The 26,449-nt window shown below is 53.2% G+C and overlaps 1 protein-coding gene across 4 annotated transcripts in view; it reads left to right on the plus strand.

Moving 5' to 3' along the window:
* Nucleotides 1-26,449, plus strand: part of Zc3h18 (zinc finger CCCH-type containing 18) — a 51,846-nt gene that overhangs the window by 18,002 nt on the left and 7,395 nt on the right. For all 4 annotated transcript variants that reach the window (XM_046434581.2, XM_046434582.2, XM_046434580.2 and 1 more), the window contains 7 exons: nt 4,239-4,387; nt 4,692-4,784; nt 5,462-5,619; nt 10,026-10,143; nt 11,498-11,766; nt 24,162-24,353; nt 25,053-25,178. In XM_046434581.2, coding sequence (XP_046290537.1) covers nt 4,239-4,387; nt 4,692-4,784; nt 5,462-5,619; nt 10,026-10,143; nt 11,498-11,766; nt 24,162-24,353; nt 25,053-25,178 — 1,105 coding nt within the window. The remainder of the gene's footprint in view (nt 1-4,238; nt 4,388-4,691; nt 4,785-5,461; nt 5,620-10,025; nt 10,144-11,497; nt 11,767-24,161; nt 24,354-25,052; nt 25,179-26,449) is intronic.

Consider the following 26,449-nt stretch of genomic DNA (forward strand, 5'->3'; position numbering starts at 1 on the left):
GAGGTTTCTCATTTAGCTTGGATACAGAAAATATCACTAGAAATGACCCCCATAAACAGGCCACCTAGGGTGCTGGGAAAAAAGGTTAAGAAAACTGCTAGTCTCAAGTCTGTGCTCCTTAAAGAAGCAGCTGAGAAGTTGTGCTCTTCTCTCAGTTGCCACACGAGCATCCTGAGTCTCCCCGAATGAGCCTGGTTATCTGCCTCGCCTCTGCTGTGGTGAGCTGAGGAGGGATACGACCCAGGAGTCCTTGTGTGGTCACTGGTGCCCGTGGTGTGCAGAGGTTCACTGGGTTTCTGGCCTGTCAACATGCAGATTCAGAGCTCTTTGGTTTGCTCTTAAGCTTAGTTACTGGGTTTGTTGTTGTTTTTGTTTTTGTTTTTCTTTCTTTCTTTTTTTTTTTTTTGTATATTCTGACTTCCTTTTGTGAAGTGTTTTTGAAAAACCACTGAAGCACTTTAACCTTTTCTTTACCTAGACATCCTCTGTTTATTACCTGCTTGGAATTATGCAGGCTAACAGGAAAGAGGGGACTGAGGGGAATTTAAATATAATCACTGTGTCAGAAGGCTTTGTTTACAGTTAGGGTATAAAGCAGGTACTTTGTGTGGGAAGTAGAAACACTGTAAAATTACCTCAGCTGTTCTAGCAGTACCTTTGCAAATGTGGGGATGGTGTGTCTGAGGGATGGGATTGGTTGGCTGTTCAACAAATCAAAAACTAAGATTCTGGTAGTCTGTGGACCCAACACACATGAGCTCTCATGCAGTTGCACACCACAGACACTGTGTATGCTGCTCCTGGTGACCTCACACTAGGAAAGAGGGATCCCTGGTTGTTGGACATGGGATTGTGGCCAGCAACTGCCAGGCCAGAGGTGCAGCAGTTTCCTGTACATATGTTGTATCTGTGTCACTGACACAGTTTGGGTCTGTTTCTATTAAGGCATGGGTTCCTTTTTTGTAGCTATATTGTTCAGTGACAAAAAGCAACACAGAGTAATACAGTGTACTCAAGGGAAACTGGCAAGTGTGTCCTTAGAGGTTCACTGGTCCAGTAAGTTAAGGACTACTTTTGACACAGGGCCCTGGAGGCCCGGAGTAGGAAGGGTTCCTCACTGGCTGCCTTTCACAGCTGTGGATACTTTTATTTACCTGCATTTCCATGTCTAGTTGTGTTATCATGAAACATGTGTATAACATATACAGTGTCTATAGGGCATAAAGCTGAATTTAAAAAAGGGTAGAATTGCCGAGGTGCCCACCCTCCAGTTAAGAAAAGAATACTCTTTTCCTGGGAAGCCCCATGTGCTGAGGGTGGCACTTAGATGTTGCAGGGGGGAAGGAGCTGCCGGGCCTGTCTCGACAGCTCTGGCTTGTCTCCATTTCCACTTGCAGAGTCCTAGCACGGGAAGAGTGAGCGTTTGTTTATGCCCACAGAATTGCAGTTCACCCAGGGTTTGTGTTTGTGAAATTCCATTTAGAAGCAGACAACCAGCTGGGTGAGGCAGCGCGGTCTGCGATGCCAGCAGCTCTGGAGGCTAAGATAGGAGGATGGCAAGTTTGAGGCCATCCTGCCTCAAAATAAAAAATAAAAAGGGCTTGGGTACAGCTCAGTGGTAGAGCATCCCTGGGGTCAATCCCCAGACATACCAAAACAACAAGCAGAAGACCTCGCTGTTCTAAAACATCTGTATTTTTGCTTCTGTTGACTTTTTTTTTTTTTTAAGTTGTAGATAGACAAATACCTCTACTTTTTTTCTTTATATATTTATTTTTTAGTTGTAGTTGGACACAATACCTTAATTTCACTTATTTATTTTTATGTGGTGCTGAGGATCGAACCCGGGTCCCACCCGTCCTAGGCGAGCGCACTACTGCTGAGCCACAACCCCAGCCCCCCTCTACTTTATTTTTATGTGATGCTGGATCGAACCCAGTGCCTCACACATTCAAGGCAAGTGCTCTACCGCTGAGCCATAACCCTGCCCTCCATTGCCTTTTTTAAACAAATTCTTTTAAAATGATGACAGTAATGTACTGATGGGGCGTCAAGGTTCCCCTCCCCTCAGTCCCAGTGGTTTGGTGCTGGGCTTAGGCACTCTTGTTCTGTGTCTGCCCTTTGCTAGACAGCTCTCCTCCTTCCTGGAGCCCTCTTCCTCTTTGCTTGGGTGGCCAGGGCTCAGGACCCTTCTCAGCGGGTGCTGGCTTAGCAGCCAGTAATAGGCGGCCCGGGGAGCCGGCCGGGCGTTGTCACTGCATCTGGCAGAATGCCTGGGCCCCCTCTCACCTTCCTCCCCATGCTCCATGGCCTCCTCTGGCGCACCTGTTCCTCGTTTCTCTCCTGCTACATGCGTGCCCTGAGGTGTCTTTTGGTAGTGGGCCTATGGGTGGTGCTTTGGTTTTTGTCTTGAAAGTTTGTGAATATCGAAAAATAGCAAATATCTGCTCATTTACCACCCAGATATATATGATAAGGAAATTGCAGAAAAGCGTGATTTATATTGTTAATACTTTTCTGTACTTGAAAATTTTCTACAGTAAGCTTTTGTTATATTTTAATAACAAACAACGTTAAATGTGGCGTGGATGTTGTGGGTTGGATTGTGAAGTGGATGGTGCTTGTGATCTCTTCCATGCCTGATTGCAGTCTTGCTTCTGAGCCCTCTGAGGCCTGGGGACCCCAACCCCACAGAAGAGTGTTTCCAGCTGCTTTTGACTTACATGTGTTCTCTTAAATATTTTTAGAAATTTTAAAAAGTCATTTTGTCATTTTTTTTAATTTCCAGAGAAACAATTTTTTAAGTATACTTTATTTCATGTTTAATTTAGACCAAATGCTATTATGTTATATTGAGTTGGTTTTAATACCAGCTTTATTCATAACGCTTAAAAGTGAAGTTTGTTTTTCCTAAATACCTAATGACTGTTTCTATTTAATTATAGAAGAGAAAACGTGATTTGTTGACAGAAATATTCAAAATGAATATCATTGTTTTGGATTGAACATATATTTTTAAATTACTTAAAATCTAGCTACATATTACCCATTGAAAATGTTTTGTAAAACTATGTAGATCCTCTAAGCCATGCTTGTTTTTGAACCCGTTGTATATTCTGTTAAAAAAATAAGTTTAAAAAAAGCAGTTCAGTCACTGATAAGGCATTATACATTTTGTGCTGAAAAGTTTATTGGTTTCCCTTGATGATCCTGGTTTTCTGTTGCTGAAAATCAGTTTTGATTCTTTGTGAGCAAAGTATAAAAGCCTAGTTTTATTATAATCATCGCTGTGTCTTTAATTTATCACACATTTTTAAGTCCCAGAAATATCCCAGAGTGGTTCTGAGAATTTTGATAAGGAAGTACAAATATATGGAGATGGTGAAGATCACCCTGGGATAGACCTGCAGAACTCTGGTAATTGTCAGTGCTTCCCATCAATTTCTACTTCAGTGTGAATGATCTCTGTGCCTGAAGAGGCTGCCTGGAGGCTGCAGCATGTCTCTGCACTGAACCTTGGGTCTGCAGAGCTCTGAGAATTTTCTGTTCTAATTAATGCTCATTGATATACACAACTGTCCTTAGTATCCTCCAGGATCCCCACAGATGCCGACATCTCAGGTGCTCAAGTCCTGGTGTGACATGGCATAGCACTCACAGAGAGCCTGCACACAGCCTTCCATAGACTCAGTCATCTCTAGATCAGTGGTAGTGCCCAACACAGTGTAAGTGCTGTGGAAACAGTTGTTATACTGTATTGTTTAGGGAGTAATGACAGGAAAAGTCTGTAAAGGTTTAGTAATGATGCAGGGAATAATTTCAGTCTACATTTGGAGAATCATGGATGTACAAATTGCAGATGTGGAGGCTAACTGCATGCACGCCTCACAAAGTGACTTTGAAACAGGGCCTGGGATCCTCTAGGGAGTGCTGTCTCGGAAGCTCTCAGCTGAGCCAGGGCCCAGGTGGCTCAGCCTGCCTGCTGTGGCGCTCTCGTGTGCAAGAGGCTGCCTGGCCTTGTGGAGGGGCAGGGAGGCCAGGCAACCCTGACCGCAGCCACTGGCTCTGGGTCTCTCCAGGCTCAGCACACCCATCTCCTCATCCAGGGACCGCTGGAGCACTAGCTGGCCATATAGAACATTCCGGGTCTTTAGTACATGCTGCTGCTGCTCATCCCAGTCACTGCCCATACAGTTAGGCTACTGGCATCCTTATTGACCTGACTTTTGTTTCCCCAGGAAATTGTACCTGGGGAATGAATTGTAGGTTCATACACCCCGGAGTGAACGACAAAGGGAACTACTCCCTCATCACCAAAGCTGACCCTTTCCCGCCTAATGGTGCCCCGCCTCTTGGACCTCACCCACTGATGCCTGCCAACCCTTGGGTGCGTGAACACCTCTTCTTTAATTGCTAGCATATTGAACATCTGGGCACTGTCTGAATCTCAGGCTTAAGACAAATTAGTATATGCCTCGTGGACAAGGCATCTTCTGGCTGGGGAGAGGCATAGAGTGGCCCTTTTGGACGCTTCTATGCAGAGTGGCCCTGGATGTTTTGGGGGACGCTTTAGGCTTGGGCGGGAGAGTCAGTCATGTGCAGCAAGCTTGTGTTTTAGTTGATGTTTTGCTTCGTTTCCTTTAGATTTTAAAGTTTTGCTTGCCTTATCAACTTTTCCACTTTTTTAATAGGGTGGGCCAGTGGTCGATGAGATCTTGCCTCCACCCCCTCCAGAACCTCCAACAGAGAGTGCCTGGGAGCGAGGACTCCGGCATGCCAAGGAGGTAACGGTCCAGCGGCCCTGAGGAGGCTCCATGATGGGCTTGCCTTGCACCAAAACCTAGTCAGAGCTTTGGAAGCTATGGGGTATTGCTGTGGTTCCTGTAAGAGTTAAAAGAATGGAAATGGTGTCTGATTGTCTCTGTGAGTTGGCCCAGGTCACAGGCACACCCCAAGAGGCCAGGGAGGCCAAGCCCAGAACACAGACATGCCATCTTTAGGTGGTTGGGGCAGCCTAGCAGACAGAGGGCTGACTCCAGCCACTCCATGGGGCCCACTGCCCAGGACCCACTCCCCGCCGCCTGAGGCCCAGCACCTGCTCCCCTGGGGCTCCTGTCACTGCCCAGTGTGGCTCCTGCTTAGTGCTCTGGTCATTCTCCAGGGAGAGGAAGACAGCACCCCTCCTTTCACACGCCCTCTGAGTATACACACTTGTGCATACTCACCACACTGGGTCCTCATTACCGAAGGACCTTGGTCCTGTCCCTCCACTGTTCACAGGAAGTGACAAGCTCCATTGTGCCTCACTTGCGCATGCATGAGCCACAGCATTGCTCTCATGCCCCTCCCGAGAGGTGCTGGTGCTGGGGGTCCTGTGTCTGCCCCCTTGCCATCAGCCTCAGCAGACCTTTTCCCTGCGTCCCTCACGGTGACTGTGACTTCTTTCTTCCTCCAATGGTAGGTTTTAAAAAAAGCAACCATTCGAAAAGAACAGGAACCTGATTTTGAAGAGAAAAGGTTCACGGTGACCATTGGTGAAGATGAACGCGAGTTTGACAAAGAAAATGAAGTTTTCCGAGATTGGAATTCTCGGGTCCCGAGAGATGTCAGAGATACAGCGTAAGGAATGCTCTGCTCTTCCTCCTCTTACAGAAGATCAGGGGCGGGAGGGCTTGGTGGAAAGCAGTTGCCTAGCAAACAGAAGCCAGAGTTGTTCCCCAACACAAAGGGGGGGATCAAGTGGCCCCCCGCTCACTAGTGCTCTGGTGAGAGTGGCCACATGTGAGTCTCAAGGCACCTTGGCATTGGTGCCACCCATCCTTGAAGGCGTGGAAATGCCACCCCTGAGCTAATTCAGACTCCCTCTGCAGTCGCCTCCCCTTGTTTGCTGGCCTTTGGTGGTGGGCCCTGTGGTGGCTGCAGCTGTCAAGGAAGCCCCTGGAGCCCCTAGGTGTGTCTCTCTCCTCACTCTGCTGGTCACCAGGAGCCAGGGAATGTGCACCGTCCGCCACAGCAGTCCAAGGGCGTGGCCGCTGTGGCCCTCTCACTGTCCATACTGTGCTATTTCTGCCCTCCAAACCTTTAGTGCTGGCATTTAAAAGTCGTGGTGGAGAAAGTACGCGGAATTGAATGAGTCAGATTGTAAGGCATCACGTGGCCTGGGAAGTGCTGCCTCCCCTGCCCACTTCTGCCCTAGGGATGGTGCTTTACACTCAAAGGACAGAAATGGGCCAGGTTTCTGCTGGCAGAGCAGTGAGGTTAGGGCACGGGTCCTGGGAACTGACCGCCATCTCACCCAGCGGTCCCACTGACTTGTCTCTACCTGGGTCTTGGGGCAGTGCTCATGTTGCAAAGTTGGCAGGCAGGCGCACACTGTGTGGTGCCAGTCCTGCCAGTGGGGCCCGTGCTCAGGACCCAGGGTGGAGACCACAGGCACAGAGCCCCTTACTCACAACTTGCATTATGCCGTTTGTTGACGGTGGTCAAAAATTCAGCTGGAAAGTTCCAGAGATGAGCAATTTAAGTAACTCTGGTCACCCCATATCGTCATAGTCTACGTTATTACGTCAGCCTCTCACTGTGCCTAGTTATAGACTAGACTTTATCACAGGCACGAAGGGAACCGTCTGTAGAGTTGAGTCTGCCTGCAGGATATGCTGGGAGGGTTCCCTGTGGACAGGAACACATGCACATCCTTCTAGTGAAGTTCTGCACATGGATGTTGGCAGATGGCAGAAGGACGTTTAAATCAGAACTGAGTGTGGCCCAGATGTCTGCAGGGTCACCGTGGGCAGGGGGCTGACGCTCAGGAGCCTCTTCTCGAGCAAAGTGTGCACGATGGTATTGTCATTCACACCTGGAGTATTGGTGAGCGTTCAGGAGGTGGTGTGACTTCAGGAAGTACAGAGTACTCTGAATTCATGTGCTTGTTTATAGGAGGGAAAGAAGGGCAGTTTTTACACCCTGTTTCCCGTTCCCCTGGCTGGAATGGGGAGCTGTGAGGTGTGTCTGCTTGGAGGTGGTTCAGTGCCAGGGTTTGATGACAGACTTCACAGAGTGCCCTGGCCTTGGTGCAGAAGCCTGTGGTTCCAGTCCTGCCCTGCGTGTGGTGCAGGAGCAGCCCTCAGCTGCTGAAGCTGAGGCTACGGGCAGTGCTGAGAGCAGGCTCTGTTTTAGAGAGAGACAGAGAGAGAAATTTTTAATATTTACTTTTTAGTTATTGGCAGACACAACATCATTGTTTGTACGTGGTGCTGAGGATCGAACCCGGGCCACACGCATGCCAGGCGAGTGCGCTACCGCTTGAGCCACATCCCCAGCCCCGAGAGCAGGCTTTTGACTGCATTGTGTTCCTGTGTTTTTTTTAACATTCTCTGTGCTCAGAGTGGATGTGGGGGCTTTTGTGCCTGACCCCTCCCAGGCTGTATGAGTCAGTATCTCTGCACCCCAGTGTTTGTTGTAGATGTTGGGGGAAGACTGCCAGTCAGAGTCCCAGCCAGACATAGATCACCCACTTCCTGTAACAAAGAGTGGCCAGTGGGAGGAAGTGTTCACCATTTTGCTGCAAAACCAGGAGAGACTGGGTACCATGGAGGGAGCGAGCCAGTGCCAGTTGAAACTGCTTGAACTGAGAGGTTAAGAGGAAGTTCAGAAGGAGTGAGACCCTGGCCACTGAGAGGGTGCCAGCTGGCCTGTGGACAGTGAGGCTGGACAGGGAGGAGGGAACCATTGGCACTGGGTTGCTCCAAGTGGACCCAGCAAGTTTCCCTTCGCCTGGCTTGGCTGAAGGGCCCTCCTTGGCCAGTGGGGAAGGCCGCTCTACCGCAGCATGTAGAGGGTGGCACAGGTGCTATCCCTGCAAGACTGTGTTTCTTTGAGAGATACTTTATAACTTGGGATAAAAAGCAGAGGTGCATGTTTTAGAATCTTTAGTATTATTTTCTGAGCCTCGGTTTCCTTGTCTTTGAAGTGAAGGGGTTGAACTCTAAACTTCTAGCTCCCAACTTTAATTCTTACATATTCTCTAGCAGCTTCACTTTGCACCTTATCATGCCACTTCCTGGGTGGACTGTAGACAGAAACCACCTCCTCTACAGAGAGGGACAGTTTCGCCCCATGGACCCTGCTGGTGATGTAGTGCACCTAGAGCTCCAGGCCCACAGAAGACCTGTCATGCAGAGCGTCTCTGCCGTCTGCCAGAGTATGTGCAGGACACTGCAGTGCCCGCTGATTAATCAGAGACTCTACAGACCAGGAGTGCACGATCCCATCTGCCAGATGCAGCCAGGGAGCCCAACCTTGCCTACCCTTGGGCGAGGCCCATTGACAGCTCAGGTTTCCTAAAACACAATTTGGGAAATGATTGTGGAGACCATGATACTCTTGAGTGGAACTTGTTTTTACATCAATGAATTGAGCAAACATCCTCCAGGTTCATTACAGATGTTTCTCAGTGTTTTTCAAGACAGTGCCTGAGAAGTCTGTTGTGAGCAAGCTCACACTTAACAGCAGCATGTTGATGGGTGCCCACCTCGAGCCAGGCTGAGGAAGTGTGTGCATTCCATTCTGTTAGCTGTCTGTCTTTGTCTGGCTCATCCTGTGTGCCAGGGAAACTCTGCAAGAAAGAGGCCTTTCCATTTAGCTTAAATGATGTTTCCAAAACAGATATGCTGGCAGAGCCCTGGTGTCAGAGAACATGTAGCCCTGAGACTTGATGGTGTTGGGGGCCTTTGGCTTTCTCTTGTCCAGGCCCACTTCAGGGTGTTTGCTTGCCCCTGCATGTCTGCAGCACCCGGCACCATCACAGACCCACCGAGTACTGAGCTCTGCAGGAATGAAAAATGCAGGCATTGTCTGCAAGAGCCTTGGGGGTTCATGTCTGCCATAGCCCTTGTGATCTTGGAGGGGAGCTCCTAGAGAGCAGTCTGCTGCCCTGGAGGTGTCTGGGACCCATGCGAGCCACATGTACTCCCTGTCCTCCTCCCCTCCCCAAGGAGAGGAGTAAAGCTGTGGCTCTGCCATCCTCCAGCTGGTGTGGCTGGTGCAAAGCCCAGGTGTGCTGGGCTCTAGTCCGGTGTCTCCCCAGGGGGTGGTCAGGTGCCTCATTCAGTGAGGAGCCACCCCGGCCTGTGTCCTTGGGTCTGTCTCTGGGCTCCCAGCTTCCCCCATCAGTTGTTTGTTTTCATGCACAGGATGACATGAACAGCGGGGGCTCTTTAGCATGTTGTGGTGTCTCAGAGGGTGTCTGCACTTTTTCGGGGTTTATTGGCTTGGCTTGTAGGTATGTCTTCCTCTGTGACCTGGGCATCTGCTTGTGCAGCCTCATGAATAAGGTCGCTGGTGTTCTCTGGAATGGGCTTACGCTTATGAGCAGTGCAGGAAGAGCTGGCTTGGGCATTCAGCCGCCTGCCCAAGGCTTCTCGTTTGTTCGCCTGTTCTTCGTATTTTTCAGGATAAACCTGCCATTTCTGGCTGACACTCTCTTGTTCCTGAGTGATTTTCTTCTTCCTTGGTGTTGTGAATGAATTTCTCACACTGTCTCCTAACTAGTCCTTACCTATGTCCACGAGGACTTTGGTTTCCAAGTGGTTCTGTCCATCCTTCTGCCTCACCGGGGTCCTTGTTCATCAGCTCTCTGGGTTGTTGAGTCTGCGTGTACCTTACAGAGCGAGCTGGTGCTGTGCGGTCTCCAGGGTCCTCTGTCCGTCTTGTTGGGAGAGTGTGGGTTCCCATTCTCCTGAGTGCTTTCAGTAGGAATGGGTATTGAGTGTTTGTTGGATGTGCTTTCGAAATCTGTGCACATGATTCTGTGCTTTTTCTCTTCGGGTCTGCTGTTGGATGTAACCACACATTACAGATTTCCTAGTACGGACTCAGCCCTGCTTTCCTGGCCCAAGTCCCATACCGTCATGGTGTGTTGTTTCTGTAACGTGGTGTTGGGTCCTCCTTGCTTGTATTTCATGTAGCATGTTTGCCTCTAGTATTCCTAAGTGATAAGATTTGCTTCTTACTGGCTCTCTTTTCAGACTTGAGCCTTATGCGGATCCTTACTATGACTATGAAATAGAGCGCTTTTGGCGTGGTGGACAGTACGAGAATTTCAGGGTACAATATACAGAAACAGAACCGTACCATAATTACCGAGTAAGTATGACTCAGATGTGCAGATGTGAATGTCACTGATTTACCATTAAAACCACCGCCACCTCCCGCCTTTGAAAAGGGATCTAAGTAGCCCAGGCTGGCCGTAACCCTGCCAGCCTCAGCCTCCAGCGTCACTAGGACTGGAGGTCCGCACACTGCACCTGGCCAGAAGCACCTTTCATTCACGTGAGCTCATTCTGCCAGCCCAGGTGCTATTGAAGCAAAGGGTCGGACGTAGCCCACACTGGTGGTTCCTGGGGGCTGGTGTGGGCGCCCTGGGAATGCTTGTAACCTGCACGGGGCTTCCGCGGACTTTGTTCTTGCCGTGCTTTGTGAAGTCAGACCGCCCATGAGGTCATTGATGCCAGTTTTCAGGGGACTCTGAGAGTCTCCTTAGCCATATTACTCACCTGTAGTCCACGGGCTGAGGACCCGTCTCTGACCACTCTGCCTTCTTGGTGTGGCAGAGGGTGCTCTGCGTTGGTGCTTCCTCCTGAGTCACTCTGGCTCTGGGAGCTCAGTGGCTGTGGACTGTGAGCCCAGGTCTCTGCTCTGGGAGGGACGTGGAAAGACTATTCCAGGAAAGAGCCCTCAGAAGTAGTTTGGCAGGCTTTATGTTGTGACTCAGGGCAGAGCCAGGAGTTCTTAGGACCAGAGGGAAGTGGCCATGGCCCCAGGAGCTCAGCAGATGGTCAGAGGACCCTGTAGTCCAGAAAACCCCTGGCCGACCCTCTGGTGCCCACCTGCTCTACAGAGCAGCTTCCTCCTGGAGTTGGGCTGCAGGCTCCTGGTATCCTGTCCCTACCCAGGGCAGCCACTGTGACCCTCCTCTGCTGGAGGGTGGGGACAGCAGGAAGGCACGGTGTGCACAGCGTGTCCCTGGAGGAAAGCCCAGAGGCTGTCAGGTGTGCTGGCTCGGGCTTCATTCTGCTGTGACACTGAGTCTCAGGGGATGCCCACGTCTGCACCAAGGGTTGTGTCGGGGGGCCACTCCTCCAGGCACCACCCAGGGGGCCCTCCGCGCACCTGCTGGCATGGGCAGCTGTGCCGGCTCCATCCTAGAGGAAGGAGCGTGTGCAGAGGCCATGTCCTCTGGGTCCTGTGCAGGAGAGCCAGCTGTGCACAGCTCGTGCCAGACGGGTGACAGGTTTGGGGGTGGCGGTCAGGGCCACCTCAGTCTCGGACCTCGTGTGCCTCTGATGGGTCCTGCCTGTGTCTTAACGCCTTCTGCGGAGAACCCTGGGCACGCCGTGGCCTGGGCGGTCCCCACGCAGCCCCTGCTCCCTCCCCTCCCTCCTCTGCGGGTCCTCCAGGCCGCCCGCTGACCGCGTGTGTGTTTGCCTTTCTAACCAAGGAAAGGGAGCGCGAGCGCGAGCGCGAGAGCCGACAGCGCGAGCGCGAGCGCGAACGGGAGCGCGACCGGGAGCGCGAGCGTCGGCAGAGGGAGCGCGAGCGCGAACGGGAGCGCGAGCGGGACAAGGAGCGGCAGCGGAGGAAGGAGGAGTGGGAGCGCGAGCGCGCCAAGCGCGACGACAAGGACCGACAGCACCGCGACCGGGACAGGGACAAGGAGCGGGAGAAGGAGAAGGAGAAGCCAAAGCCCCGCTCCCCGCAGCCACCAAGGTAGGCCACCTGATCCCGGGGGGTGGGGTCCTGAGCATGGGCGCCTGCCTGAGCTGGTGCATGGCGGCGGCGGCGGCGGCGGCGGCGGCTGCGAGGCGGCCCCTGGACGGGCAACCTGCGCAGTGGCCAAGAAACAGGTGCGCTGTGTGGGGTAGGTGCTGCTCGTCGTGGGCAGCTGTTGGGTAGTGCGCACTCCGCACTGCGCCCCTCTCCTAAGCCCAGACAGTTCTGGCCCCGAGCTTAGGCAGGGCGCAGGCTTGCTGGGCGCCTGTCGCCGGCTGCGTGCTGCTCCTGCAGCTGGAACGCAGCGCACACATCCTTCCACCCAGGAAGCCGACGGCCTGCCGCCTGCTGAGCGGGTGGGCACGCTGTGCTGGACGAGGCCAAGAGGCAGGGCCGGGCCTGGGCCCGCACTCGGAGGACGCCCTGCGTTTGTCTGAATGCACGTGGGCACTAGGGTGGAAGCCTGGCCTCGGAGAATTGGGCAAGTTGTGTGTGTGCACTTTCTACAGCTTCACTGTGATGAGATGGGTGTGCCTCGCGGCGTGCCTGTTACAACGTCCAGTGGGTGGTTTCTGGTACAACCACAAAGTTGTGCAGTCCTGGCTACACCACCTTGAGAGCGCTCTCGTCTCCCAGAGAGAACTCCCTACCCGCTGGCAGCCTCTCCCGTCTCCTCCACCCCCACTTGCTGCCTCTGGCAGCACGGGCCGCGTCCTCGTGCGTGAGCGTGTTCAGGGGGGGTGTGGGGTGGCAGAGCCTGGCGGTGGTCTTCTCATCTGGACTCTTTCCCTTAGAACATCTAAGGTTCATCCAGGTTCCAGCATTTCTGTTTCAGTCCTTCATTGCTTCTTGTAGCTGAATCAGCATCACGGCCACGCCACATTGTCGTTATTCATTCACTGTTGCTGGGCATTTCGCCCCTTACACCTTCTGGCTGCTGTGACTGTGAACACTGTTGTGTGTTGTGTGGACTTCAGTTCTCCTTGGCCGGGCACTGAGGAATCCCAAGGTCACCTGGTGATGGTGTCGCTTCCTGAGGGCCCGCAGAGGGGCTTCCAGGTGCAGCCCCGCCACCCCCTCTGTAGCACTCTTGTTGCCCCTTGGCCGTCCCCACGTGTGCCCATGCTGCTGCCTCACAGCGTGTTTCCCTGGGGACTGAGACACCAAGCCTGTCTCATGCTCACTGGCCGTTTGTGCCTCTCTGGAGAAGTCTCTCTCCACACCCTTCCCCATCTTGCGGTTTGGCCTGTCAGGGCTGCTGCTCTAACAGCTCTTACATTCTGCATTCAGGCCCTTGCTGAGTCTCTCATTGGCAGCCGCGTCCCCATTCTGCCAGTCGTTGTGCTGTCCTGTTGTTGTCATTGGTATCTGTTTTTATTTTGAACCCTTGTGCTGTTGGTATCATGTCTGAGATGACATTGCCTGATCCAAGGTCACAAGAGGTGTTTCCTCTTAAGAGTTTCATAGCTGCAGCTTTTAGTTTTAAGGTACATTTTGTATACAGTGTGAGGCAGGGGTTCAGCCTCATTCTCCTACATGCATCACTTGAGGATACTGTCCTTTCCACGTTGGAGTTCTAAGACCTCTTCTGAAAAGCTTAATAATGACATCATCCCATCCCATCTCGTGCTTTGCTGGTGTCAACACCCTCCCATGACACGCGGCAAAATGTGGGAAAGGGATCAAAACAGCTTCTTTGGTAGGGGGGAGGGGAGAGGATGACTGGGGATTGAACTCAGGGGCACTCAACCACTGAGCCACATCCCAGCCGTATTTTGTATTTTATTTAGAGACGGGGTCTCACTGAGTTGCTTAGATCCTCGCAGTTGTTAAGGCTGGCTTTGAACTCACAATCCTCCTCCCAAACTCCCCAGCCACTGGGAGTACAGGCGTGCGCCACCATGCTGGGCTTAAAGCAGCTCCTTATTGGGAAGTGCCCCAAAGCCTTTCCAAGGTCCATGCACTGCAGATATATTTTCTTTAACTCAGGGATTTTTTTTTAAGTTGCTTTTATTTTTTAAATATATGACAGCGGAATGCATCACAATTCTTATTACACATATAGAACACAATTTTTCACATCTCTGTATATAAAGTATGTTCACACCAATTAATGTTTTCATACATGTATTTTGGATAATGATGTCCATCACATTCCACTATCATTGCTAACCCCCTGCTCCCTTCCTTCCCCTCCCACCTCTCACAACACTCTTTATTTGCGCTTTAAAAGGCCCATTTTCAGCCTTTAGAATCTGGAAGGGTCGACTGTCCATCAGAGGACGAGAATGGGCCCTTTGTCTCCATGCCTTGTCCTCCTGGCTGGGCTCTGCCTTTCCGCGAGCACTGTTAGCAAGAGTGGGCTCTGGATTGCCCCTCTGCAGCAGTGTGCAGCTCCAGTGGGTGCAAAGATTGACGGCACGTTCCCAGGTGCAGCGATGGATCCCCTCATATGCTGTACTGGCCAGTGGTAGTCCAAGTGACATTCCTAGAGAGTGTTCAGAGTGAGTCACATGTTTCCTCATGTGTCAAAAGAGTTTGTTCTACAAAGGACTGCTTTAAAGAACTCTTTTTTTTTTTTTTTTTAATGTTTTTTAGTTGTTGATGGACCTTTATTTTATGTATTTACAAGTTGTGCTGAGAATCGAACCCAGTGCCTCACACTTGCTTGGCAAGCGCTCTAAAGAACTTTTGCCAGGTAGCAGTGCACACCTGTAATCCCAGCAGCTCAGGAGGCTGAGACAGGAGGATCGAGAGTTCAAAGCCAGTCTCAGCAACAGCAAGGTGCTAAGCAACTCAGTGAGACCCTATCTCTAAATAAAATATAAAATAGGGCTAGGGATCTGGCTCAGGGGTCTAGTGCCCCTGATTTCAATCCCCAGTACTGCCCCCCCCCCCTCAATAAAAGAACTCTTAAAGTGGCTCTGAAGTCATCCAACAGAAGAGCCAGTGCTGCTTTGGTGTTGGGCCCTCTCAAGCCTTTCCTGCGTTTTTCAAGGCAGGAGCTCATTGTGTTCCCAGGTTGGCCCTAAGCTCCCAGGCTCAAGCAATCCTCCTGCCTCTGCCCTAGCTAGAATGATAGGTGCACAACACCGCACCCAGGTTCAGGCCTCCCCCCAACCCCGCCAGTACTGGGGATCAAATCCAGGGCCCTCTGCATGTTTGGCAAGCGCTGTACCACGAGCTACATCCCCAACCCTTCTCATTTTACTTTGAAGCAGAGCCTTATTAAGTTACTCAGGCTGGCCTTGAAGTGCAGTTCCTTTTGCCTCAGCCTCCTGAGTAGCTGGCATTACAGCTGTGTGCCTCTGTGCCTGGCTTAAACCTGTTTTCTTTATGGAAACTATTTTCCCTGCTTTTCCTAAAACGTACTGCATTTTCAGCCTGGACTCAGTCCATTGGACCACTGTTAGGAAGACAGGGCCGCAGCCGCCTCTGCTCTTGGCTGGCAGCGTCCCCTCTCCTGGGTGGGCAGCCTCTCACTTCCTACAGGGTTTGCTCAAATTCCTGCTAAGAGAGGTCTCCCCACTTCTTCTGCCCTCCCATAGCTCTTAGTACCCCAGTACTGTATTATCACAGACTTCTTATTGTCCCCTGGAGGGCAGCAGTCTCAGTGCCTGTCCTGAGACCCAGGACAGTCTGATGCTGACATTTGACAAATGTTTTGAGGCATTTAGTATTTATGGCAGCCTACATTTCTGCCAGGTGCAATTCAGTTGATTGTTGTAGGACTGATAAAACTACAGAAGGGTTTCTGCATATAGAACTAGCTTGTTCTGCCTTCCAGAGCCATAAAATGGCTGTCTTCACGCCTGTCCAGACCCTTGGTCTCAGCACAGATGCAAGAAGGACTCTTAACAGTGCCAAGTGCAGCTGTGGCTTCCTGAGTCTCATCAGGAGTCCACATCTGTGGCTTACGGAGGTGCTACTAAGAAATGCAACTCTGGCCATGGCCCTCTCCAGCCCCTACTGGTGTCCAAGAAACCGGGAGCTCTTCCCACTCCAGTGCTTCTTGTAGAGGAGTGTGCTGGTGAAGTGTGCGTAGCTATGGGCGCAGGGGCAGGGGCAGGAGGCAGGTGCACAGCTGCAGTGCCCGCACACCTGCCTCCAGAGGGAAGCCCTTGGGAGTTGGTTGGCGTGGCCACCGGGCGGCAGGCCAGACGTGCACAGGTGGACCCTCGCATCAGTGGGCCTCGGGGGAACTCGTGGCTGTCTGGGCCCATCCAGACTCACAGGCAGGCTCAGGACCCTCGGGACTCAGGGCATTTGTCCCAAATCAGACAGTTTTTCTCAGCAGCTGAGCAAAGCCGTGTCCTGTTTCTGACCTGGCTTAATCCCATTCAACTTGACTCTCAGCCCTTTTCTTTTCTTCCCAGAACACTGCCTTGTTTTCCTGTGACCAGCCCAGCCAGCAGCCTGTCAGCAAGGCTAGGCTGTGGTCACCTGGAATCAGCTCAGCCTCCCAGGTGCTGAGCATCCTGGGTCCTGGGGTCTGGGTCTTGTTATCCTCTGAGGCCAGCATCTCATCAGGGCAGAATTCCCAGTGCAGAGCTCCTGTTCCTTTTTCCTTTCGAAGCCGAATGAATGCAGCTACTCTTCCAGGGAGTTGACTCTGGGAGTAGAGCGTGTGTGACCGCCTTTTATTAGTGGGACAGCCTCCAACAGATGGGGGTTTACCACACAGAACTTTTTTCACCTAAGAACAGACAGCAGACTTGCATCCCGGGAAAGGCCGTGGAGAGGCGGTGAGCGCTCCTGCAGGGGTTCTGGCCTGGGCCCGCCCAGCCAGCACACCACTGCCCCCGCCTCCAGGTGGCTGTACTCCGCCCTTGTTTCTGTTTGGGGGTGGCCCTTTTTTCTTGCCCCAAGCCCTGCGTGCTGAGACCAGCCTGTTTTCTTTGGGGTCCTCTAGGAATGTCTGGCAGCCCTTGCAGGCCTGGCTGGCAAGCAGCAGCGTGGCCTTTCCGAGTCTTGCGTCATTGTTCACGTTGGTATTTCATAACTGGGCCTCGCAGACCTTTTGCCTACTTCTGGGCCTGGCTATATTTAAACTAGAGCCGGGCCTTCCCACCAGCTCCATAAAACGCATCTGTGCAGGAGGGGAATTCCCGCTGCCAGCCTCAAACTGCTGTGCAAAGCTGGGCTGCTGGGTGTGCTCAGCTGGCGCGGCCGAGACCAGCCCCTGCACAGAGTCACATTGGGCCTTCCTGTGGGAGTCGCCCAGGCTGCCACTGTCTTAGGAGGCTTGCACTGGAGTCACATTCACATTCACAGCTGTTGGTGCCCCTGGGCACCAGCTGCTAGGTTTCTCGCTCCCATCAGGTGGGCCTAGCCCACCTCAGGACCTACTCACTGTTCTGGTTCTTGGTTCTCACAAAGCCACACTGTTTTCCTGGTGGGGTCACAGTCACCTCTGTATCCACACCCCACACACTGCCCCATCCGGCACATGCCTCCTTCAGCTGTCGCCTCATCTCAGGTTGCCTCGCACTTATGTGCCAGTGTGAGGTGTCCCAGGGCTTCAGGTGGGCCAGGATGGGGCGGGGAAAGCTAAGAAATGCTACTTTGGCCTTCTGGAAGGGCCTCGGCAGGTCAGGGTCTTGGTGTGTGCTGTGACCTACTGCAGCTGTCTGAGACGTGCCCTTCACAGTGTGGGCGAGGCCGTGTGGCCTGCTGCCCAGGAGGTTCTGCACTGTGGTGAGTCATTCAGGTCTGCTGCACCTGGCCCCTGTCTCCACTGCTGCAGAACCAGGTGTTGCATTTCTCTCAAGCAACTTCCCCTCCCTGGTTTCTGGAGCGCACTGTCCCCCCCCAAGCCCTGCCCAGCACTGGTGCTGGCTGTGCAGCCAGGTTCCATTGCCAGCCTTTCAGAACTGTCCCTGTGGTGAGCAGGTCTTACAGGGTGGAACTCACATGAGAACTTGCTCCTGTGAGTCGTAAAGATCGGTGCCTAGGTCGCCTCTGCTGACCCTGAGTGCATCTGATGACAGCACCTGGGCGGTCAGCAGATGGCAGGATGTGCGTGACACTCTGTAGCCACCCACCCACTCACCGCCTGCTCTGTGCTATGCTTAGCTGCCTCCTGATGAGCCAAGGGTTGGAGATTGTTCAAAGCTAGAATTTCCCAGTCCTTGTAAGAACTCTCTTAATGCTATCATGGATCTTTCTGTTGTCACAAAGAAACTCCTCTGAGGATTTAATGAGCCTCCCCTGGTCTTTCTGACCTGTTCTGGATGTTGCTTAACTGCCTGGCTCTGAGAGAGCCACTGAGCCCTTCAGGGAAACGTGTGTAACTTCTTGATTGTGCTGTGTGTAACTTCTTGATTTGTGTAGCCAGGGAGTTGCTCCAGCAGCTCCACCCGCCCTTTGATGAAGGTTGGTGAGCGGATGAGTGTAGTGCTCACTGGGGTACTCCATCTGACTGTAGGCGCCTGGTGTCTGCAGGTACTAGATACACACGGGTCTACAAACACAGTCGTGAATTAGAAAACATTACTGAGCCTGTCGAGTTCTTCCATAGGGTGGATGCAGGATGGGCAGTGGAACAGTAGCAGAAAGAGCCCAGGGCAGCGTTGGTAGGTAGCCTAACAGACGTTAGAAGGCGCACTTCCTTGGTGCTGGCCTGCACCTGGAAGCAGTCCAGGTGGGTTTCTTCTTTCTACTCCTGCAGGAACTAACGGCAGTGGGTGGAGCGTGACACAGCACCTCGTGTGTTTCTCCCAGGTTCACACGTGTGTGCTTAGATTCCAGTGCATTTTCAAAACTCGGGATTGAAACACTGAGTCTGTGATCTGTAGGGGTCCCCTATGGACAAAGCCTATCTGTCTCACCTCACCTTCCGGACCCTCACTTGGAAAAAGGCCATCCAGCTTCAGTGGCAGCCCCTCGTGAGCAGACTCTGGATGCATAGGCCTTAGGAAAACCCTGCTCCATGCTGGGACTTCCAAGTTTGGGTCCTGGACTCTGGCCAGTGGGGATTACCAGGTATTTGCATTACCTCAGCCGTGTGGATGGAGTTTCGGAGTGAGGTGCTCTGGGCCCATGTTGCTGGCCTTGTGTTGCGTTGGAGGCCCACTATGCCACGTGCTGTCTGGCAATGGTGGATTTTGTGTGCGGGTCCCTGAGAGAGGGCCAGATGGTGAGTGGTGTAGGTAGGGAGGACTACCTAACTATCTCTTGAACTATCAAGAGTTGTCCTCCAGCATGGGACACCAAGGGTTGTGCCTGGTCAGGTGGATGGACGTGGTGGAGGTGGGAGATGGTGTTGGGCACCATCCAGCAAGGCAAGGACAGAGATGTGCATGGTGGCCAGGGTGCAGGGCCCAGCAGAAGGCCAGGAAAGCCCCATGGCAGCCCCACAGGCACTCAGCTGCCTTGGGCCTTTTCAGTGTCCCCAGCGCGCAGAGCTCACACCTGTCGACTGTCGCCCCACCAGTGCTGGCAGATTGGGGTGAGGGCATCAGATTTCTCCAGAAGTAGATGTGGACAAGTGTAGTCGGAGCAGGAACCACAGGCTTCGCCTTCCCTTTCTGTCTTCATTAGATGTTCAGCCTTGTGAGTTTAGAAGGGAGTGGCCGTCTAGTTTTATCTTTCTTCTTTGGCCCCCCAATTTGGCAGCTGCCCAGACTGGAGCCCAGGCACACCTGGGTTTGTCCCCCTTGCCTGGTCGCCCTTGGTGCTGGCTCTGTGTCAGCTGGATAGAGGCTGCGCTGCCCTGGGCCACTTGTGCTGCTGGTTCGGTGTCCGGGCAGCACAATGACCCTTGCCCCTCAAGCCTCCCGCAGCCTTGGACGAAGGACAGTCCCTAGCAGATAAGAGCGTGCTGCCCGCTGTGGGGAAGGTAGCTTCCTTGGTCAGAGATCAGCTGCGGGACCTTTCCTCTGCAGAGGTGTGTATGCAAATCCCAGCCTGTGCTGGCCTTCTTGAGGCCATCCCCGAACAGCCTGCTTCCTCCCACCACTGCCTCCACAGAGTGGCTGAGCACACTCCTGTGGACCCCGCAGGCCCTTGGGAAAGCTGCGGCTCTGTGTTCTGTTCTCTTTTGTCCCCTTGGCTTTCGGGGTCTGAGCAGGGTGCTCGCGCTGACTGTCCTTTCGAGGGGAAGGGATTTGGCCTCAGGTTTCTCGGGGTGTCTTGGGGGAAAAAAAGGTGCGGCTCAGCAGCCTCCTCCTCAGCCCAGACGGCCATCTGGCCTCCTCAGGGCAGGAGCAGAGTGGTGAGAGGTACACTCCCTGGCCTTGCCGGCACAGTGTGCTGGCCCCCGGTGTGCACCCAGGGCCACGCAGGGGGCCCCTTCTTTGTTGACTGCCCACCCTTGCTCCTCCTGGGGTGTCTGCCCTTGCCTTGTTGGTTTCAATTGTGCGTCCACATCTGAAAGCAGTTTCTTCATGCTTTGACTCCCCGCAAACTGGGGACAGATACCCGCAGGGCTCAGCTTGTTGACATCGTCCTTAGTAGGCACGGCGTGACTGAGGAACCGCATAATTACCAGGCAGATGTGGCTCCTGCCACCAACATGCATTTCGGTATCCAGATACCATCTATGTTGTTTGTTTGCATGTTTTAAATATTTTCACTTTTTTAACTTAAATACCTTTTAAAAGGAATCTTAGATCATCACTGTAAAGCAAACACCAATCATGTGCCATAGTGAATCACTGGAGTAATCCAATAGAAATAAGCCGGGTGTGGTGGCCCGTGACCGTAATCCCAGCTATTTAGTAGATTGAGGCAGGAGGATTCGAGTTCCAGGCCAGCTTGGGCGAGTTCGCAAGAGCCTGTCTCAAGATGAAAAAAATACAAGGGCTGGAGATGTAACTCAGTGGTTCAATCCCCAGTCCTGAAATAAAAGATTAAAATGTCTGGCTGCACATAAGCAAAAATGCGTGTGCTGTGTTGCCGTGCTTGGGAACATGGGCTTGCTGCGTGGCATTCCTGCCTGGCAGGGCCTGGTGCCTGCCCTGCAGTGGTGAGGACATCAAGGCCCATTGGTAGCCCCAGCCTTGGCAAGGAGCCTTCAGGACACACTCGAGGTGCCCATCTCCAGAGGCCCTGCAGGTTTTCCTGGGGCCAGAATGGGGGCACTGTCCACCTCTGTCCGCTTCACTTTCCATGCTGCGATGGAGACCGGCTCAAGCATCTGTCCATCCTCTCCCTTTGAACAGCATCACAGTACATCTGGAAGGAGGCAGCCTCACCATGGCCTTGGTGAGCACGGTGTCCGTTTCCTGTTCCATTTTCAGGATGAGGACGTGCAGGAAGTGTAAAGGTGAAAGCAGCTACCTAGTGGCCGGCGCTGGGGAAATCAGCAGCGAGGTTTTCTCTTCCTTCCTGGATTACTTTCCAGGTAGCACCCGGATGTGCCTATAGCCCTCAGGTTTGGGCTGAGATAACAGGGACTCAAGCCTCAGTAGCGTGTCCTTGAGGAGGCTCCGAGTGCTGGGCGTTGCTGCTGCCCTGGATTCTCCACAGGTGACAGGCTTGGTGCCTGCTGGCTCGCGGCCATCAAACAGGTTCTGAGATCACCAGCAGGCAGCTGTTCTCATGTTCCCACATAACCCAGGTAGTGCTGGTCACAGCCACCCCGACACACACGATGTGGTGGTGGAAAACCCTCAACAGGAACAGCAAGCACCATGTGGAAACGTAAGGGCAGAGCTCCCGTGAAGAAAGCCGCACCCTTTACTGAGAGCCGCAGGAGAAGACAGAATGGACGGCATGGTGCTCGCATAGGTTCTTTCTTTCTTCCTTCTTTCTGTTTGGGTCTTGCACGTGGCAGGCAAGTGAGCAGCTCCCCGAGTTCAGCTACGACTGAGCCACATCCCAGCCCTTTTAATCTTTCATTTTGAGGCAGAGTCTTGCTTAGAGCACGGCTAACTCACATAGCCTTGGCTTGAACTTGTGATCCTCCTGCCCCAGTTTCCCAAGTCGCTGTAATGGCAGCTGTGTGCCACTGCGCCTGCCCTGTTAATGAGCTTGATGACACTCCAGTCCAAAGCCCAGTGGGATTCAGAGAGCAGTACATGACACAGTGCTGCCAAAGGTCTTCTGTAGGTGAGCACAGGCAAGGTGAACAAGAAATCTGAAAGTCAGACGCATGCAGGGTTTTGAATATGCCACAGACCGAGAGCACACGCAGCTCTGGCATGAGAGTGGCTGGTGCTTGCCTTCCGTCGCAGCAACTTAAGCCCTTAGCAACTTAGTGAGGACCTGAGTGTGAGCACACACACCTCTGCGTGCAATGCTGTGCATCCCATTTGCACTGGGGAGGGTGGCCCTGCCTGTCCTCTGGGGTGATGAAGTCCCCTTCTCTGTGGCCCACAGGTCGTCCTCACGTCATCGTCCTATTCGGGATCTGGCTTGTCACGGTCCCCATCCTGGTCCTCATCCTACAGCTCCTACTCCAGCCGCTCTTGCGGACACAGGCTGGGGAAGTGGCTCAGTGGTTAAGCACTTCTAGATGCTATCCCCAGTCCCCCCCCCAAAAAAAAAAAAAATAGCTAAGGTCAGTGGAAGAGCATAGCCCATGAGAAGCCCCTGCAGAATAAGAGTCTATATTCACCAAGGGTGGCATCGTGCGCCCTGGGCAAGAGGGCGCTAGCAGTGCTGCAGACCGCTTGTGAATGGAGGAGGAGCCTCCCTGTAAGCCGCGCGTGGCACCTGGCGCTAGTGAGGCAGGGTCCAGGGAAGCAGGTGGGGGGTGTGGATTACCTGGAAGAAAAAGCCAGGTGAACGTAACTGAGGAGCAAAGAGGAGCCTTCTGAGCCCAAAAGGATGCATGAGGTAGGGCAGCACACTGGGGTCTGCTCGAGTCACAGGCCACAGCCAGCCACAGTGAGCCGGCCCCAGGGCATTACAGTGAAGAAGAGCTCTAGCTCAAGGCTGCACACAAGCAGAGGGCTGGGCACACGCAGCCCAGCCTGGCCAGTCTCCAGCCACGTCCTGTCTGTTTTGCTGGCTTTCATCTGCGTGGTGCCATGGTGGCAGGGAGTGGTGCTGCCAGCCCTGTGAGTGGCTTAACCCTCAGGGGAAGAACTCGCTATTTGCTACTAATTCCATTTATTAGGAATTTGCTCTAGATTTAAAAAAAAAAAAGAAAAAAGCTATGATGACTTTTATAAAAAAAGGTCATCTTACTATCTTGTGTTTTTAAAAAAGAAACCCCAATATCGAAATGTTCAGAGGGTGAGAAATCTCAATGAATTCCCCTGCAGTCAGAGACAGCTCTCAACACAGGTGGAAAGCCCTCCTGGGCCAGCCGGGCAGTCCCTCAGCAGGCCCAGAGGCAGCGTATCCATCCTGGGAAGAACTCAGGGCTGAGGGAGACGCACAGAGGTGCTGAACATCGGCAACAGGGACTTTTATCTTCTTTTTTTTGTTTTTTTTTTTTTTTTTTTAATAAATACAATGAAAAAGGGACTTTTATCTTCTTAATTTTGTGTATTCCGGAGATTTCAAATGAACTTTGTGATTTCTCTACTGAGAACAGATTCCTCCTGAGTAGATACTTTTGTATTAGGCACTTACATTTTCAGGTTTTCTCTAATCGTTATAATTAAGTTACTTTTCTGCTGGTCCTGGGGCTCTAGGTTTTATGTCTTTGATGCAAACTGTTTGAATCTTGAGGCATTCTGTTGGCGCCAGGCTTCCCGATTAGGAGCCCAGCCTGCCTTCTGCGGGCAGAGGGCTGCAGTCTCTGCTCAGTTTCTGTCCAGCACAAGCCCTGGCCAGGGCAACAGAAGTTACGATTTTAGGACAGATTGACGATCCACCTCCTATCCCTCTCGTGCTTGTGCCTGGCCTGTGTGGTTGAGGAGATGGTCTGCCCACTTGCATGACCACATGCACCAGCCCCAGGATTTGAAGGAAGGTCCCTCTGTCCCCTCTCCAGCCTCCAGCCACACCCAGCTGCTGAGGCCAGCACTGTTGTGAAGGCCTGGGAATGCTCTTTCTGGGGGTCTAGTCAGGGTTTTTTCCGACTGCACTGTAGCCAGTCTCTTCACAGACAAAGTGTTGAAGACCTGGACATGTTCATTCACAACCTTTTTATTGCATTTGAGAAGAGTGATTTTTGTTCCTTTAATCTCGTAATTATTTATGATGTGCAGCACTACAGACAGATGTTTCTGGACGTCACAGTCCCCAGCTGACAACGTAGACGGGATAGAAGTTAAATAAGTGATCGTCATAAAAAGCAATTGCTGTCATGGTGAGAAGGAGACAGGGTGTTCACCTGACAAGGACTCTGGCTGGCTTTAGGGCCACCCCCAAGGAGGCCTGCTGCCTCCTCCTGAGGTTCCCTCAGCTCTGTCCCAAGTTGCCTCGGTCTCATCAACAAGCAGCATTGCAGGGAGAGGGCAGGCAGCCTGAGCATTGCCACTCTGTGATTGCAGCCGTCAAGCTGAGCCACCAAAGAAGGAGGCCGCCTCTGTGGGGCCTCAGGTGAAGCGAGCAGATGAGTGGAAGGACCCCTGGCGACGGTCCAAGTCTCCCAAAAAGAAGCTTGGGGTTTCCGTCTCCCCTAGTCGGGCACGAAGGCGTCGAAAGACCTCAGCCTCATCAGCGTCTGCCTCCAACTCCTCCAGGTAAAGCGGCAGCCTGGGAAGCTGGCTGGCCAGTGGGTGTCCACTTACTACCAGGCTGCCTCTCTCTGTGTGTTGCTGCCCAAGGGCAGGGCAGTGGGATACCAGGTAGGACTGATGCTGAGAACCTCAGTAAGTCTTTACTTCCCCCAGAAGAAGCAGAAGCAGGCAGGCTGGGGGACCCAGAAGGGAAAACAAAACACCAGGCTGGCCGGCTGCTGCTGGGGGTCATGTGCCACCCCAGGCCCTGAGAAGGAGGTTCTGGGGCTGCAGACAGGAGCTGTGAACACTGTGAGCCGGGCAGCCAGGTTCTCAGGGAGTTTGCCTCAGCAGCTCCATGCTGTGGGTTCTGGGTGTGAGCCGAGTTAGAGTGGGGCTGGGTGGGCCCTGCAGAGCTCCGCAGGAGCAGGAGGTTCCAGGGCACAGGCAGGTGGCAGGTGGGTGGGGAGGGCCTGGGCGCAGCGTGCCCGTGCTCCAGAACCGGGTCTTGGTTTCTGCTCCGGTCTCCAGGGAGGGGGCTGGATGCATCGCCTGCACAGATGCCAGGAAGAGGGTCCGAGTGCCGGGGTGCCTGTGTGTGGCTCTGCCTGAGTGTGAGCACACGCACCTCTGAGTGTCACTGCTGTGCATCCCATCTGCACTGGGCAGGGTGGCCCTGCCCGTCCTCTGGGGTGGTGAAGTCACGTTCTCTGTGGCCCACAGGTCGTCCTCACGGTCATCGTCCTACTCGGGCTCTGGCTCGTCACGGTCCCGATCCCGGTCCTCGTCCTACAGCTCCTACTCCAGCCGCTCTTCCAGACACAGCTCCTTCTCAGGCAGCCGGTCCAGGTACGTCCCCTACTGGGCTGGCGGCAGAGCCAGCAGGTCGTGTCTGCCACCAGACAGGTCTCGTGGGGCCTGTCTTCAGCTGTTGGGGTAAATCAGTGCCCATTAGTGGCCTGAAGAATGGTGTGGCAAGGCGCTGGCAATTCCCGGCACCACAACAGAGCTGGTGCAGCCTGTCCTGCAAGCATGTCCCAGGGTGCCACCCGCACAGCCATGTCCTCCACACCACCTGTGCACAGAGAGGGCCACTGGGTGGACCATGCACAAGCCACATTCCTGGTGTTCAGTGGCCTTGTGCTAATGATGGCACCATATTGAATGGCAGACATGGAAGGCTTCCATCGTTCTAGAACGTTCAGCTTTTTGTTGTAGTTTCCCCTTTGAAAATAGGCATTTTATCACTTTTAGATAAGATTCGAAAATTCCACAAGCACATACACAGTATTCCGTGTCCAGTTTGTCTTGCCTGTAGGCACCCAATGATGTGGCCCCTCTCTGGCACTCTCTGCCAGTGGGAGTGGAGAGGGCCAGCACCAGGCTCCAGCTCCGCGTGGACCTTGCTGCACCGTGGTCACTGTGGGATCTTCTGGGAGGGGCAGCAGAGTGGCATCCAGCAGGGCGTGTGCACAGGGATCCTGGTCTCACTCACTGGACAAAGGACCCCACTTAAACGTGTGCAGCTGCCACTCTGGGAAGCGTCGTCACCAGGTGTCTTGGAATAAGCTGTGCCTACTATGATGATCTGGTGTCCCCCAGTGGTGCCCCTTCCTGCATAGAAGATGATCACACAGTTGTCCACAGTTGCGTTTTCATGAAACAGAGGGAACCGGCACACTGTCTTGTCTCCTGCGACACTGCGCTTGGTGAGGCCAGGAAAGGTGGGGTTCTTAACCTGAGGTGCTGCAGGGCCAGTCCTGGTGCACCTGTGCTCCCAGACACAGGCCTGGCTGGTTCCTGCAACAGAGTCAATAGAACCTGAGACAGGTTGACACGGGCCCTCGTGTGAGTGGTTAGGACAGGAAAGGACAGTCAGAGCATCACCCTGGAAATACTGTGGGGCTTCATTTAAGAGGCTGATGAGTTGTAGAGGAGAAATATTCACACCATGAGGCCAAGCTGGGCCGTTTGGAAATTTCGGACTTAGGAAGTCCCGTGGGCGAAGAGTTAGGTGATTTTTGCTCTGGGCGTGCAGCTGACGATGATAACAAGGTACCAGGAAGAAAGCCCTGCAGTGACATCGAACACCAAGGTCAGGGCTCCCAGGCCAAGAGGGG

Source organism: Marmota monax, unplaced genomic scaffold, assembly GCF_021218885.2.
Source record: "Marmota monax isolate L192 unplaced genomic scaffold, Marmota_monax_Labrador192_F-V1.1 WCK01_AAM20220418_F8-fsc00024, whole genome shotgun sequence".
NCBI classification, from domain to species: Eukaryota; Metazoa; Chordata; class Mammalia; order Rodentia; family Sciuridae; genus Marmota; species Marmota monax.